Source organism: Littorina saxatilis, linkage group LG17 (genome assembly GCF_037325665.1).
Source record: "Littorina saxatilis isolate snail1 linkage group LG17, US_GU_Lsax_2.0, whole genome shotgun sequence".
Classification (NCBI taxonomy): Eukaryota; Metazoa; Mollusca; class Gastropoda; order Littorinimorpha; family Littorinidae; genus Littorina; species Littorina saxatilis.
Genome location: NC_090261.1, coordinates 69,467,272 through 69,482,817, shown reverse-complemented (window position 1 = coordinate 69,482,817; position 15,546 = coordinate 69,467,272). Strand labels below are relative to the sequence as shown.

The 15,546-nt window shown below is 44.5% G+C and overlaps 1 protein-coding gene across 1 annotated transcript in view; it reads left to right on the top strand.

Annotated features, from left to right (window-relative positions):
* Positions 1-45: 45 nt before the first annotated feature.
* The window catches only part of LOC138952354 (DNA-directed RNA polymerase III subunit RPC6-like), a 17,643-nt gene continuing 2,142 nt past the window's right edge, over positions 46-15,546 (top strand). Inside the window, exons 1-7 of the mRNA XM_070324007.1 lie at positions 46-188; positions 1,510-1,627; positions 2,002-2,087; positions 2,540-2,607; positions 3,194-3,306; positions 3,858-4,001; positions 15,020-15,127. Coding sequence (XP_070180108.1) covers positions 127-188; positions 1,510-1,627; positions 2,002-2,087; positions 2,540-2,607; positions 3,194-3,306; positions 3,858-4,001; positions 15,020-15,127 — 699 coding nt within the window. The 5' untranslated portion in view covers positions 46-126. The remainder of the gene's footprint in view (positions 189-1,509; positions 1,628-2,001; positions 2,088-2,539; positions 2,608-3,193; positions 3,307-3,857; positions 4,002-15,019; positions 15,128-15,546) is intronic.

Sequence of the window (15,546 nt, the reverse complement as noted above, 5' to 3'; positions counted from 1 at the left end):
TTTTCACAGACAATTTGACAAGTTAATATCTTTCTTGACTACTTGAGAGCCACTTTTATTCCGAAACAGAATAACCCGATGTAGCCTGATAAGGAAACAGAAAGCTTGCTGAGCCCAGAAAGCAGCATGGCCACGGCAGCACCAAACATCAAACAAGAACCCGTAGATGATGGTGATTTTGAAGGAAGGTGAGGATGCCTTATTCGCAGAATTAATGGAGATAATTAAAATTTGAAAAATAATTGTCGAAGATTTGGTGTGGCGGTCACAGCTTCAGCGACATTGCCTGAACTTTTTCCTGATGAAACAGAACTTAAATCATGATGATGTATGCACCCTGTATTGCTGTAACCAGATGTAAATTAACTGGTTAGTCTTTCTCTTACCAGGCATTTGTTGGAATCGGTACTCTAATTTCATGCAGCAGCGCTGGAGTGCTGATCGAGGGGTGGGGGGGGGGGGGGTGGAGGGGGTGGTGGTGTGGTGATGGAGGAGAAGTTTCTTCCCTTACAGTTACACCCTTTTGAAGATGTGTTTTTGTTTTTATTTTTGCATTTTCATTTGATTGTGTGGGGTTTTTCCCAGTGAAAACCTACCGCCAGATGTCACTTAGTACGCTAAAACATTGGACTGTTTGACCATGACAGACCTACATTTTGATGAGTTGACACAAGAACTTTGGGTACTACTTGACTCCGAAAACCCCTGAAAACCTCCGAAAACTCCCAAAAAACCCATCGAAAATGACTAAATCTAACTTCAAATTGAAGTTTTTGACATGTCTATTAAAACTCATGCCTGATTCATGCTATTTGCACCCTTATTTTTGAGTTTAGAGCCGGATTTTCGACAAAGTCGATGCATCGATTTCAATGCAAGGGAGGTAACTCTTGTTACTCGAAAGCACAAGTATTGATGACGTCATGTGATTTGTGCTTCCACTCCTTCGTTAATCCTCTTACAAACACAAAAATAAAGCCGTGTACTGTGAAAGTTGCAGATATAACTTATAAGTTATGATTTAAAACAAATATGTAACAAAACACGATCTAATGACGAATTTTCCTAATTTCTGATGAGGTTTTTGGGGTTTTTCTGAGTTTTCGGGGTTTTTCGGAGGTTTTCAGAGACAAGTAGTACGGAGAACTTTGAGTATATTTAATACTGCCATGTAATGGAACTAGGTTACGGGCAATATGCATCAAAGTATGACTGATGATGAAGGGGAAAACAGATAGCGAAAGGTTAGCAACGAACATCCCCGTTCGCAGCTTTCGTCAGCGCGATGTCTGTCTATAACTGCAGGGTTCGTCAATGCGACGCGCGTTCCCGAATGCCTGCCCAAATTCAAAGCAGAAGAGAGGGTAGCAAAAGTAGCAAACATGTCCAACTGTATAACTGTATTGTTATTGTATGTCTGCGATTTGAGTATGAATATCCTAACTGCTCCAGTGTTTGTGAGCTCGTGTGTGCAAAACTTTTATACTATAAACAGTATTTATATTTCAGAATTGTCCTCTTGTGCCAAGAGCATACAGAGGGAATCAACGATGCCATTATCAAAGCAGCACTACCCCTGTCAGATTCAGTACAGCGTGTCACTGCTCTTAACAACCTGCTCAAAACAGTTAGTCTCCAGCTTTTTTCTTAGACCTCGATTTTTTTTATCTGTTGCATGATTGCTCTTCCCCTTGCCATTCAACCGTCTGATTGTTTTGACATGTATGTCTTCCGACCATCGATTTTCCCAGTAAACGGACAAAGCCAAGTAATAAAGGAATGGTATCAAAAGAAAACGAGAAGCATTCAATTTCAATTTACAAGCAATCTTCATCCTCAGTTGAATAAAAGTTGAGGTGCTTCTGATTGTTTTAAGTGCCAGGTGACAGGATCGATGTAATTCGCTGTCTCTTTCTCAGTTTCTGATGTCTATTTTTTAGTGTGCTTCTTTTCCTTTGCTATTTGATGTAGACCTGATGCTGATTGAATACCTGTGTGCAGGGACGTATCACAGTGTTCCAAAAGAAGGGAACGAGCGACCAACCTGTGCTGCTTTATCGCCTCAAAGATGAAGCTACTACTGCAGGGTGATTTATTTTGCATAATTATTTTAGGTTTGTGTAAAGGTGGGTTATTTTTTTTGGGGGAGGGATTTCTTATTATTTTCGTTGTTGTTGTTGGTTTTTGTTGTTGTCTACCTTTCTCAAATTCTTTCTTTTGTTTTATGGACAATTTGAGGTTTGGTTAGAATGGGAATAAATGGGGGGGGGGGGGGGGGTTCGAGTGTTCGAGTAACTGGCAGTGACTTACTCATGTTTTACTTTTTAAGTGATACAAGGTGATTCATTGTCTAACTTAGTCCTGTGTTGGAGACTGTGTGTGTGTGTGACCCCTTGTAAAGTTTTATGTGTATATTTGGTGCATGTTTTATGTGCAGTAATGGTCATAAGCTTTATCATGAGCATTCCTAACCATCCATCATTCCATGTGCCTATAATCGAGAAATAAAAGTTTTAAAAACTTTAATTTTGCTTCTCAGCCCCGTCAAAGGAGCGGATCACCAAGAAAAGCTTGTCTACCAGATTATCTCAGAGGCAGGCAACAAAGGTATGGATGTCTTTCTGTTCGTATTAAAACCTCCTTATGATACATCTGTTTTGACTCTTTCGATGCCGTTCTTTGTCTTCCTCTGTGTTAATCCCAACCTGTGGGTGTAGATGAACAAAGGGGAGTAGAGAAAAAGTGGTTGTTTAATTATCAAAGTAACAAATGAAAAACAGAAAAGATAAAAAATCCAAAAAAATCCTAAAATTGAAATGAAAAGTGACACTGAAGGTGATTCAGGTTGTAACAAAGTGTATGCGTGTGTGCTCCTGCACATGTGAGAGAGAGGGTGGGTGCATGTGTGTGGTTGTGCGTGGGTTTAGACTTGGGTACCAATCTGATGATTTTATACAAGTGTGTGCTGAATACTACCTTACCTGGAGATTATTTATTCTTCTTCTGCGTTCGATATTCATGGCCGTCATATTTTCAGGTCGGTGGCTGCCATGAAGTCTGCAGTTTGAAGATTATTTGATGTTGAAGACTTGAACAGCTCATTTTCAACCAAATTATTGAATTTTGAATGAGAATACTGAACAGGAAATGAGAAGTGTGTGTATGTGTTGCTGACTATATCCTGTGTACACAGGTGTGTGGATCCGAGAGATCCGGATGAGGAGCAACCTGGGCGTCCCACAGCTCAACAAGCTGGTCAAGAACATGGAGAGTAAGAAACTCATCAAGGCGGTTAAGTCTGTTGCTGTGAGTTGCTTTTAATATGCCTTTATGTTTATCCTTTTAAGGAAAAAAATATGATCTCATTGCGGGCAGCATAAAGCAAAACGCCCATATATGTCATTCTCCACCATTGACTGACCCGGATATGGATGTAACAAACCTTGCGACCCCTCAGTTATACGAGCAGATTTTTTTTTACATTTTCAAAGTCATTAGACAGAGGTACAACTGTAGTAACTTGGGCTGTTGATCATACAGTGGAACCCCCCTGTTAAGACCTCCAAATAGCAGAGAAATCAGGTCTTAAAGAGGAGGGAGTCTTAATATGGGAGTACATTTACAGAGGTTATGAACAGACAGTCTTAAAGAGGAGGGAGTCTTAATATGGGAGTACATTTACAGAGGTTATGAACAGACAGTCCTAAAAGGGAGGGAGTCTAAAATTGGGGGGTCTTCAAAAGGAGGTTCCACTGTAACCGTAGCTGTTGACCATAGTAACCATGGCTGTTGACCATAGTAACTGTGACCGATGACCATAGTAACTGTGACTGATGACCATAGTAACTGTTGTGCAGGCAGCTAAGAAGAAGGTGTACATGCTGTTTGACCTGGAGCCAGACAGCACAATCACAGGGGGGGCCTGGTACAACGACAACAAGTTTGATCATGAGTTTGCTGATGTCCTCAATCAACAGTGCCTCAGGTATCTGGAGAGTAAGGTAATGTCATATTTTTCTGTGGGTCTGGGTGTGTGTGAAGTTGGTCACTTAGATTGAAATTAAAAGAAAACTCTCAAAAGAGAAAACTGTTTTTCTTTAGTGTTGTGGTTAAAATGTACTGTGAGCCCTGAGACAAACTTCTATTAATAAAACTAACTTCTACAAATTAAGAAGAAGTGCAATGCCAAAGCACTGCATACCCCCAGCGAAGGACAAATCCTCTCTCTCTCTCTCTCTCTCTCTCTCTCTCTCTCTCTCTCTCTCTCTCTCTCTCTCTCTCTCTCTCTCTCTCTCTCTCTCTCTCTCTCTCACACACACACACACTCACACACATACACACACCCCAAGTCACACACGCACACACACACACTCATTCATGCACAAACATACACACAAACTCATGCACACGCACATACACACACACATTCTCTCTCTCTCTCTCTCTTACACAGACACAGAAACACACACACACACACACACACACACACACACACACACACACATACACACACATTCTCTCTCTCTCTCTCTCTTACACAGACACAGAAACACACACACACACACACACACACACGCATGCATGTACGCACACACATGAATAACCACATTCTCTCTCTCTCTCTTTCTCTCTCTCTCTCTCTCTCACACACACACACACACACACACGAGAACAGACTCGCGCACGCACACACACACACACACAAACAGTAACACTAACACATGTGCACAAAATGAACACACACACACACACACACCACGCGAGAGAGAAAGACTACAGGGAGGCATGACGTCATGATGCATTAATTGATGTCAAAGACTTTCGACCGTGACTTAATCTTCTTACGCGAGCTTTATCCATAGACTTGGAAACTACGGAATTTCTACCCGGCCAAAGCGGCCTTGGGTGCATTTAGGAACCTACGCTAACAAGATGGCGCGAGCTTGCTTTCAAAGTTAGCTTTGGCAACGAAGGTTCGATGACGTCATCCAATAGTCACATCACAGAAGGAAATGTACACAGGCTGAACGTAGCCCATTTTAGCTCGACTTATAAGACAGAGAGTCTTGAAGAGAATGATAATAACAAAGTTTTTAACAGAGTGCAGACCTCAATGGTCATGAGAACGCACAATTTATTGTTTTCTGATGGTTATAACTGGAAGTAGCTTTCGATAATGGGGCAGACAACTCCCGTAAACCCTTCAAGGCTTACTTCCCTTCTTTGTTGCCATTAGTTTCATGGCTGACGAACTTCGGAACAGCTGTTACTTTTTGTTTATGTAATATTTAGGGTTTGCTTTACGTGCAAAATAATGAAGTATGAAGAGCAGATGACAGATAGTCCACAAGCCAAGTATACCTACCGTGCACCCCCCCCAGGGGTTGGCAAGACTGGTCTAGAAATGATCCCTAGAGTATCCTGAACACGAAACAAAATATTTAACAGCAAAAAGTTGGGATGCTTAGGAGTTACAGCCCTTGACGTAAGGGTACCCTCTTGTGCGCTTACTGCGGCCGTTCGAAGTTTACTGTGAATCAACTGCTGTAAATGAACAAGAAATCTACCATGCACCCCTCCAGGGGTTGACGGGACTTGCCTAAATATGTTCCTTAGAGTGTTCTGAACACGAAACAAAAACTTAAACAGCAAAAAGTTGGGAAGCATAGGAGTTACAGCCCTTGATGTAAGGGTGCCCCCTCGTGCACTTACTGCGGCCGTTCAAATTTTACTGTGAAACAGCTGCTGTAAATGAACAAGCAATCACACGAAGTATTGTTCAGTGTTTCTAATTTTAATCAGAGTCTTCTGAGCTGGAGTCATCCAGGCCATTCTGCAAGAAGCACTCTGTGTCGTCTTCCTCTTCTTCCGCATCTGAGCAGTCAGGGACATCATTGAGGAGATCGTCAATGACAGTCTGGGGTAAGGTCAGCTCTTCTTCCTCTTCTGTCCAGAGTGGCTCTAAAATGCCATTGTTCATCACCCAGCCATGACCTTCTGTGGGGTTAGGAATGTCTGGCACAGGCTGGTCACCTCGCTTCCAGATGGCCACTTGATAGTTGCAGCGGCGAATATTTTGCTTCAGACTGCGTCGAGAAGGTGGCAAAGTAGCCAAGTCGACATTCTGACTGGCATTTACCACCTCTTCGCCACACTTCTCTTTCAGCAAGTGATGCCTCAGCTCATTAACCTTGCTGAATCGTGACCTGCCATAGATACAGCATGTGAAGGACTCCAAGTCATCAATTATTTCATCCTGCATGTCCCACGTGTTGCCAAGCTGAGCGAGCGTCTTCACAAATGCTGGCTTCTGCTGCAGAACCTTCACAGCCTTCACTTTGCCTTTGCCCTTGAAGGCGCTGGTTGAATCACAGCCTGTGAAAGCATGGAGAGACAACAGTGCAGTGCAGAAAGGCTGTGTAAGTCCTCTGGCTAGGTCACTGATGTCAATCAGTCGCTTCTTGTTGCCTTTGCCCGTGTCAAACAGGATTGTAACACCGTCTAGCTGAGGGGCAAAGTTCAGGAGGATGAAAAATACATCTGTGTCAGGACTCTTGACACGAATGTACTTGTACCCTTGATCTTGTCCATACTTGGAGTAGAGGATGACACGCGAGTCTGTTTCTTCTTGGGTAGACGACAAGGAATGAAGTTCTTGTTTATTCAGTCTTTCTACCATCAGCTGATGAGAGCTTGAATGCTTGCCCTTCACAGACGAGAACGACGTTTCTCTCCTTGTGCTTTTCAGCAAAGAAATCCTTGCTCCAGACATCCAGTAGCAGTTTAATGAACTGCACTTTGTTATCTTCATTAGCCAGAAATGCCTTCCAGTCTGCTGGTCGCTTTGTGCTATCCCCTTTCAGGATGATCTTGTCACCAGACCCTCTTCTCTTTCGCTCCATGGATTTCACAGAACAGTCTTGGTACATATCGGTGCTGAATACAAAGTCAGTTTCTGGTGGTACAATGTCGTAGAGCTTCTGGCAGATCTGGCGAAAGTTGGGAGGAACTTGTTGCATTGCGTGAAATGTTGCATTGCCATCGATGATCATTAGAGTCTCATCAACAGCGTCTTCCACAGTCTTCGTCAGATAGTGAAAAGCAGCGCTCTTGTCAGTCTTAGCCAAATAACTGTCTGCTGTCCCAAGGCTGTAAGGGACTGGAGTCAGCTGATAGGTCATGAGCTCTTTCAGATCCATGTTCAGATCGCCTTCCTGAGACTTCACGAGAAGTTGGAAGGCCACATTTCCTTGGTGCTTATATTCAGTCAATTTGTTTTGAGTTGACTTGAGTGTGACTCTTTTTGACGTGTCTGCCATGACTTTCAGCTTGAGACGTTTCACTGGCTCGAAGAAATGTTCTCCGGTTTCTAGTCTCTCAGTGATGAACTTCTCCTTCTCGCTTCTGCCTGCTGCTTCTGCACGTAGGACATCCTTCTCGATTTCAGCAGGTACTGTGGCACCTGATGACAGCATGATCAGTTTCTCTTTGTCATGAACCTCAAACGGGTTGGTGAAGCTTTCTACTGCAGCAAGTGTTCGTGCCACACTCTTTTCACTCCTGGTGACTTCTGTTGGACGAAGGTCACGGTGTTGAGTGTCCAGTTCACTATCCTTTGTCATTCCAGCCATGTTCATAGTCACTTGCATGTACTTTGTTCTTTGGTGGGTTGTCCTCACCCACTTTTGGTAGGCTGGATAGTTTGAAGCAATTCCAGTGAGACCTGCACCAGCTGCGGCTGCTCCTCCTTTGCTCTTCGCATTGCGCATAAACGTCTCCTCCATCGTTTTGTCAACGGCACATCTGTTGCCAGGAATGAAAGACCTTGCCACGCTGAATGCCCCTTGCTTTAGCAGCTCGGTGGAACCTGGGTGTGAGAGCTCAATGTTGGCGATGAAGAGTCCAAAGAAGGTGAGGTACCTTGCATAGTTTTGTCCCCCAAAGCTGAAGAAAAGATCAGGCATCGCCAATAAGCACTGGGCATACACCTCAAAGTCATTCGCTTTCACAGCATACAAGAGAGACAGTACATGCCAGATGTGGTCCATATAGGACATCCAGAACTGGGGAGTTTTCCCGTGTTTTCCTTGCCTGACATCTTCTCTATACTGTTCATAGTCTCTGAAGAAGTCACTCGTGCCTTTGTCATCCAGCAGCTGTGCGACAGTGTCGTGCGTAGAGGCTCCTCTTGTTGCAGCAAGCAAGTTCATGGTTTCTTCGGTCATCTGGGGAAAATCTCTGTCTTCTCCTGTCATTTTCAGGTAGCTCGCTAGCATCAAGCGTTCAAGGCATTCCTGCATCGTCTTGTGGCAGTGCAGTGCTCGGTCATATTGCTTCCCAGACTCAACTCCTTTCAAAGAACCAGATGTGATGAGCTCAGCTTCCAACATGATGTCTGACAGCCCAGAACCATTCATCTTTTTACCAATCATTTTCAGATAGGCACAAACAAGATGGAATGTTCCAATGTAAACTGTGACCAACCCTCTATACATTATCTGATGCTAACCGACACATATTACTTTATGAAAAACACAAACAAGACAACTTGATCTCCAATTTTAGTGTACAAGAAATGAAATCCTATGTGAACCGCGAAAAATCAGAATGCATAAGGCAGGTGTCACGAGACACCCCCGTAACTAGTTTGCCCTCAGAAGTTCCACTTTGTACAAAAGTAGCAGATATTCTGAATAATTTCGACTGTTATACGGTATAAATTGTCTATGAACGACATTGTCGTTACCTGTGGATACAACACAGGTTACAATAGTCCACAAAGCCCTTGAATTGGAATTTTAGCGAAGACGAGCAATGGCGGCACATGTTGCAAGCAATGGCCGACCTGGGCAGTAATATTTTGTTAATTTTTAATCAATGGAGACGCACTATTGTACTGCGATGTCTTTACAGCTACCACAATGTCGTTTAGAGCCGATTTATACTGTTTAACACTCGAAATTATACAGAATATCTGCTACTTTTGTACAAAGTGGAACTTCGGAGGGTAAACTCATTTCGGGGGTAATCTCGTATCGTGACACAGGCACTACTGATGCCAAACTGTTGACCAATAACAGAGATTACTCAAGGTTCTACCAGGTTCACTGACAACTAAATTAAAAAAATTGGGATCAAAAGAACATGATTTCTTGTTCATTTACAGCAGCTGATTCACAGTAAACTTCGAACGGCCGCAGTAAGCGCACAAGAGGGTACCCTTACGTCAAGGGCTGTAACTCCTAAGCATCCCAACTTTTTGCTGTTAAAGTTTTTGTTTCGTGTTCAGGATACTCTAGGGATCATTTCTAGACCAGTCTTGCCAACCCCTGGGGGGGATGCACGGTAGGCCTATCTGGCTTGCATACTAAGAAGAGCACCTGATATCTTACGTGTATGTCTTATAATTTGGTTTGCTGAACGTGCTTCGATAGCTGCATGTGAACGTAAGTAACATCTGTTCGTCAGCCATGAAACTAACGACAACAAAGAAGGGAAGTAAGCCTTGAAGGGTTTACGGGAGTTGTCTGCCCCATTATCAAAAGCTACTTCCTGTTATAACCATCAGAAAACAATAAATTGTGCGTTCTCACAATCATTGAGGTCTGCACTCTATTAAAAACTTTGCTATTATCATTCTCTTCAAGACTCTCTGTCCAATAAGTCGAGCTAAAATGGGCTACGTTCAGCCTGTGTACATTTCCTTCTGTGATGTGACTATTGGATGACGTCATCGAACCTTCGTTGCCTTAGCTAACTTTGAATGCAAGCTCGCGCCATCTTGTTAGCGTAGGTTCCTAAATGCCTTGGGTGGCGTTTGCTAAAAAAATGGGGGCCCCTATAGCACCCACCGTATTTTAGTTACAAAGTATGTTCCCAATTTTTGGTGAACTTCCATCTCCAACTGTAGCCCCTGATCGGACACAACAAATCCTTCTTTATCATGTATTATCGGTATGAAAATTTCTCAAGTCGATTACAGTATAGCGTTCGTGGGATACCTCCAGCTTCGCTTGGATTAAGTAAAGTGCAATACCAAGGCACTGCATACCCCTAGCGAAGGACAAATCGGCTCTCTCTCTCTCTCAACCCAATTTACACACACACACAAACACATGCATGCACACACAAATGCACTCCCCCCCTCCCCACACACACACACACGTTTTCCCTCTCTTTATCACACACACACAAACACACACACACTGAGATAACCATTTTACGTTTACTGAAAATTCTCCTTGCAAAAACGACACCTTTACAAGACTATTCACCTCTCTTCTTATGTGTTGATCGCCAAAGTCCTTACTTTTTCCTTTTCGTGATATTTAGAGCGTATCGGTGGCAATGAAAAGGTGGCATGAATAAGAACTTACAGGTCTCCAAGTTTCATGATGGCAGATAATGCGTGGTACAGTGATTTGTTCGAGAAGCGCCATGCAGGCTCCATACCTCCGTCTTCAGCCCTCTAGGTTTTCTGTAGGGGTTGCCCCACCCTTAGCTCCTGGCCCGTATGTCCTACCCTGGGAGCACAAGGGGGATTGTTTCTCCGAGGATCCCACCCCGGTTGAAGCTTTTACTCGGGTTGCTCCCTCCCCAAGAATAGCTGCCTTACTGGGCTGACGAGTCCATTCTGCCCGGCTAGTTCCCCGCCCACCCTGTTTATACTCTTCATCAACGACCTTGTGCCCGAGTTGCTCAGTAGAGTCCATGCAGCACTGTATGCTGATGACCTTGTTCTCTGGTGCACTGAGGAGCATGCAACAACTGCGACCTACAGGATGCAACTTGCCCTCGAGAAAGTTGCAGCTTGGGCAGACAACTGGTGTGTAACCATCAACAGAGACAAGACAACAGCTACTCTCTTCACACTCTCCGCCAAAGTACAACCTGGAAGACTGACGTTGGGTGACACGCCACTGAAGTTTGAAGACCAGCAAACCTACCTCGGAGTCACATATGACAAACGCATGACATGGAAACATCACATCATGAATGCGGAAGCAAAAGCCAGAAGAAAACTGAACATCATGAGGAAACTGGCAGGATCACAATGGGGCGCAAACGAAAAGATCCTCAAGACAGTGTACCAGGGGACCGTACGACCTCACCTTGAGTACGGATCTAGCTCTTGGATGACAGCAGCCAAGACGCACCTTCAAACCCTAGAGAAAGTCCAAAATCAAGCGCTGAGAATCATCACAGGCGCTATGAAGACAACCCCAATAGACAAGATGCAACAGGTGACCGGCATACCTCCACTCAGCAAGAGAAGAGAATGCAAAGCGATGGTACAAGACATCAAGTACCAGTGCATTCCAGACCACCGAATGAATGCAAGGATGAAGCAGCTCTCTTCTGGCAGGCTAAAGAGATCAAGCTATGCGACTGAGACACGGGCCCTGAAGAGAGAACACCAAGCAAAGATGCCTGAACTGGTTCACCGATCACACTTCTCCCTTGAAGAACCACCCTGGAAAAACAACCTTGAAAACGTGTCCATCCAGACAACAGTTCCTCATCTCACAACAAAAGATGAACAGAGCGATGTGCAGAAGAAAGCCCTGACACTTGCCATGCTCGACGAAAGATACCCCCAAGAAGCATGGATGCGGGTCTTTACAGATGGGTCCGCCACAGACGCCGTCAAGAGAGGAGGAGCTGGTGTCTACATCCAACACCCCAGTGGAGAGTGGCAAGCAGAGGCTATACCAACTGGCCTCCACTGCACCAACTACAGAGCAGAGGTAGAAGCGCTTATCCACGCAGCCAATACCATCAGCAGCAAGGTCAATCCCGACACCCAAGTTGTCTTCCTGACTGATGCCTTGTCTGTGCTGCAAGCAGTCAACAACAACAAACTGCCTCAGCTTACAACGACACTTCATAACATCAAGTGTCTGAAGACTGTATTGCAGTGGGTCCCCTCACACTGCGGGATAGAGGGGAACGAACAAGCGGATAAAATGGCCAAACTGGGTGCGGAGGACGAACAAGAAGAAAACCCAGTGAGCGCCACAGAGATGAAAACCATCATAAAGTCTCTGCTTAAAACCCCTCCAACGCATGACAGCTACCACCAACTGTCAAGACCTGAACAGGTAGTCATTTTCCGCCTGAGAACAGGGCACAACAGAATGCAACAACACCTGCACAAAAAACTGCGAGCCGTGTCCTCCCCCATGTGTCCCTGTGGAGACGCAGAGCAGGATGCAGCCCACATCCTGCAGGACTGCAGAAATCTCCAGCCCCTGAGGAGAGAGATCTGGACCAGGCCGGTGCCCCTTCATGAGAAGCTGCATGGACCTGTGGAGGCTCTTCGTAAGACCACCAGCTTCATTACCAGAGCTGGACTCCAAGTTTAACATTGGCGAACGACAAGAAGAAGAAGAAAACTTACAGGTTGAGCAAACACACACACTAGTAAACATGAAAAGAAAAGGTAAGGTGATTCCCTCTCGCCTCCGCTTCCAAACAGTAAGGTGTCACAGGTGATAAATTATTATGGCATTAGGATGTAACATACGATTTTTGCATTGGACGTAAAACAAATTTTAAAAAGATTAACTCACTCACACACTCACATTCCCACTCACACAAACCTTTACAAACACACACACATTCTCTCTCTCCCTCTCTCCCTCTCTCTCTCTCTCACTCACACATACATACACATAAACACACACACACTTACACGCAAACACACACACACACACACAAACACACTATCTTTTCTATCCCTTTCTCTCTCTCAAACACACATGCACACACAGACGCGCGCACACTTACACGCACACACACACAAGAACACGTGCACACAAACATGCACACACACGCCACGCGCGTGCGAGAAAGGCCAAAGAGGGGATGACGTCACGACGCATTGACGTCAAAATATCTTGACGTCATCTACTTGTGCGAGCATTATGTTGCAGACTCGGAATGTACGCCCGCATAAAGCGGCCTTGGGTGGTGTTTGATCAAAATCGAATCCGTATAGAACCACCGCCGTATTTAATTTAGTATGCTCCCAAAGTTTGGTGAACTTCTGTCCCCAACTCTAGCCACAGTTTGGCAACAACAAATGCTTCTTTATCATGTATTATTGGGAAGAAAATGTCTAAAGTCGATCTCAGTATGTGTTCGTGGGATACCTCCAGCTTCGCTGGGATTAAGTAGAAGTGCATTGCCAAGGCACTGCATACCCCCCGCAAAGGACAAATCGCCTCTCTCTCTCTCAGTCTCTCTCTCTTTCTCTCTCTCTCACACACAGACACCACACACACACACAGACACATACACAAAAACAGACGCACACACAGACGCGCGTGTGCAAACCACGTCACACACACACACTCAAACACACATCATCCATGCACACAAAGCACACACTCACACGCACAGTCAGACAGACTTAACAAACACCCGTACATACACATGCACACTCGTACACAAACACACGAACACACATACACAAACACACACTCAGATATAGGCTACACTCTCACTTGTTCTCTCTCTCTTTCTCACTCTTACTCACTTCCACACGCATGCACAAATGCTAGCACGCACACACACACACACACAACCACACACACACTTGTGCACATAAACATGCAAACACACACACACGCCACGCACACGAGAGAAAAGCCCCATAGAAGGGATGACGTCACGATGCATTGACGTCATAACATCTTGACGTCGTCTAATTGCGCGAGCATTATAACGTAGTCTCAGAAATTCCACCCCAACATAATATCTGCCCTGGGTGGCGACCGATCAAAAATCAAAGAATTGGTCGTCACCTACCGTAGTTTACTTAGTATGTTTCCAATTTTTGGTGAACTTCCATCCCCAACTGTAACCTGAGTTTGTGCACAAAGAATCCTTTATCGTGTATTATCAGAATGAACATTTCTCAAGTTGATTACAGTATAGCGTTCGTAGGATACCTCCAGCTTCGCTGGGATAAGAAAGGATAATTTTTTAAATCTACCATTCAAAGTTACCTTAAAATTTGAACAATTGTTTTTGCTTCACACAAAATGGTTGCCTCAAGTGTTGAAAACGTACTTCAAGTTACAGTCTTTACCTTCATTGATTCCGCCACTACCGTCAGGTTTTTAGGGAGAAGAAAAATCGGAGTGAGCAAAGAGAACATTGACTTGAAAGGAAAAAAACCCACAAACTGTCAGTTTAAGATTAATATTTGAGAGGTGTGCACCAGTAGCACTCACCTGTGTAAATTCTTTTTTAAATTACAGTAAAATTGGGCATTGATTTGAGTGAACAGGTTAATTTCACTGAAAAGTGGTGTGGCCTTGAGAAAAAGGGTGGAGGGCCCTTGTGTGCAGGGGTGTGTCTGTTTGCACACTCGTGTAAGAATGATCAAATAAAAGTAAAATGTTGGCCAGAAGGGCTTCACACCATTAGAAGTATTTGAGTTAGAACTTTCTGTTTGTGACAAGGTGCCTGTATTAGTTGTGTTTCTCTGTCTGTCGACCTGTAGTAAGGTTTGAGTGTCTATCTCCATCCGCGCGCGTGTTTGTGTGTGTACATACGTGTGTCTCGGTGTGTGCGTGCGTCTCTGTGGTTGAGTTTCTATCTCGGCGCGTGTTTGTGTGTGTGTCTCGGTGTGTGCGTGCGTCTCTGTGGTTGAGTTTCTATCTCTGTGCGCGTGTTTGTGTGTGTACATACGTGTGTCGCGGTGTGTGCGTGCATCTCTGTGGTTGAGTTTCTATCTCTGTGCGCGTTTTTGTGTGTGTGCATATGTGTCTCTGTGTGTGAGTGCGTCTCTGTGGGTGCATGTGTGTGTGTGTGTGTGTGCCTCTGAGGGTGCATGTGCCTGTGTGTGTGTGTGTGTGTGTGTGTGTGTGTGCCTCTGTGGGTGCATGGGCACCTGTGTGTGTGTGTCACATGGACAGTGTGTGTGCCTCTGAGGCTGCTTATGCGCCTGTGTGTGTGTGTGCGTGTGCGGAGTGTTTGTGGGAAACTAATTGTTTGTCCCTGATTACAGTCAGCTTCAGCCAAAGAGCGACACACTGACCCCTTAGCCCAGCAGAATGGAGCGCTCGCTACAGCAGACGAGGTCCACCGACATATTACTGAACTTGGCATTAGCACCGTAAGTGTTTTCTACATTCAGTCAATACTTGTTTTTCTCTTCTGGTTGTTTTTCTGTCAGCACATTCTGTGTACATCAGTCTAATTAGTGTCTGTGCAGGTGAATCCTTGGACAAAAATGTCGGGCAGTGCGAAAAAAGCCACACATAGTAAAACTTTTCCATTGTTTACCTTTTTCCAGGGAGCAATGGGTTAGGGAGGAGGTCTGAAGACTGTAATCTCCAAATGATAACATTTCCAATTGGTATTATTACAACTGAAAGCATGATTCGGTGATAAACTAAAACTTTAGCATGGCTTTTATTATTTTATGGTTTCACTGATGTGGCCCAAACCTTGAATATTCTCCCTATTCTATTTTTCTTTAGTCGTTCCAAGACACGTTGGAATACAAAGGTTATTCAAAATACTTGCATGTGT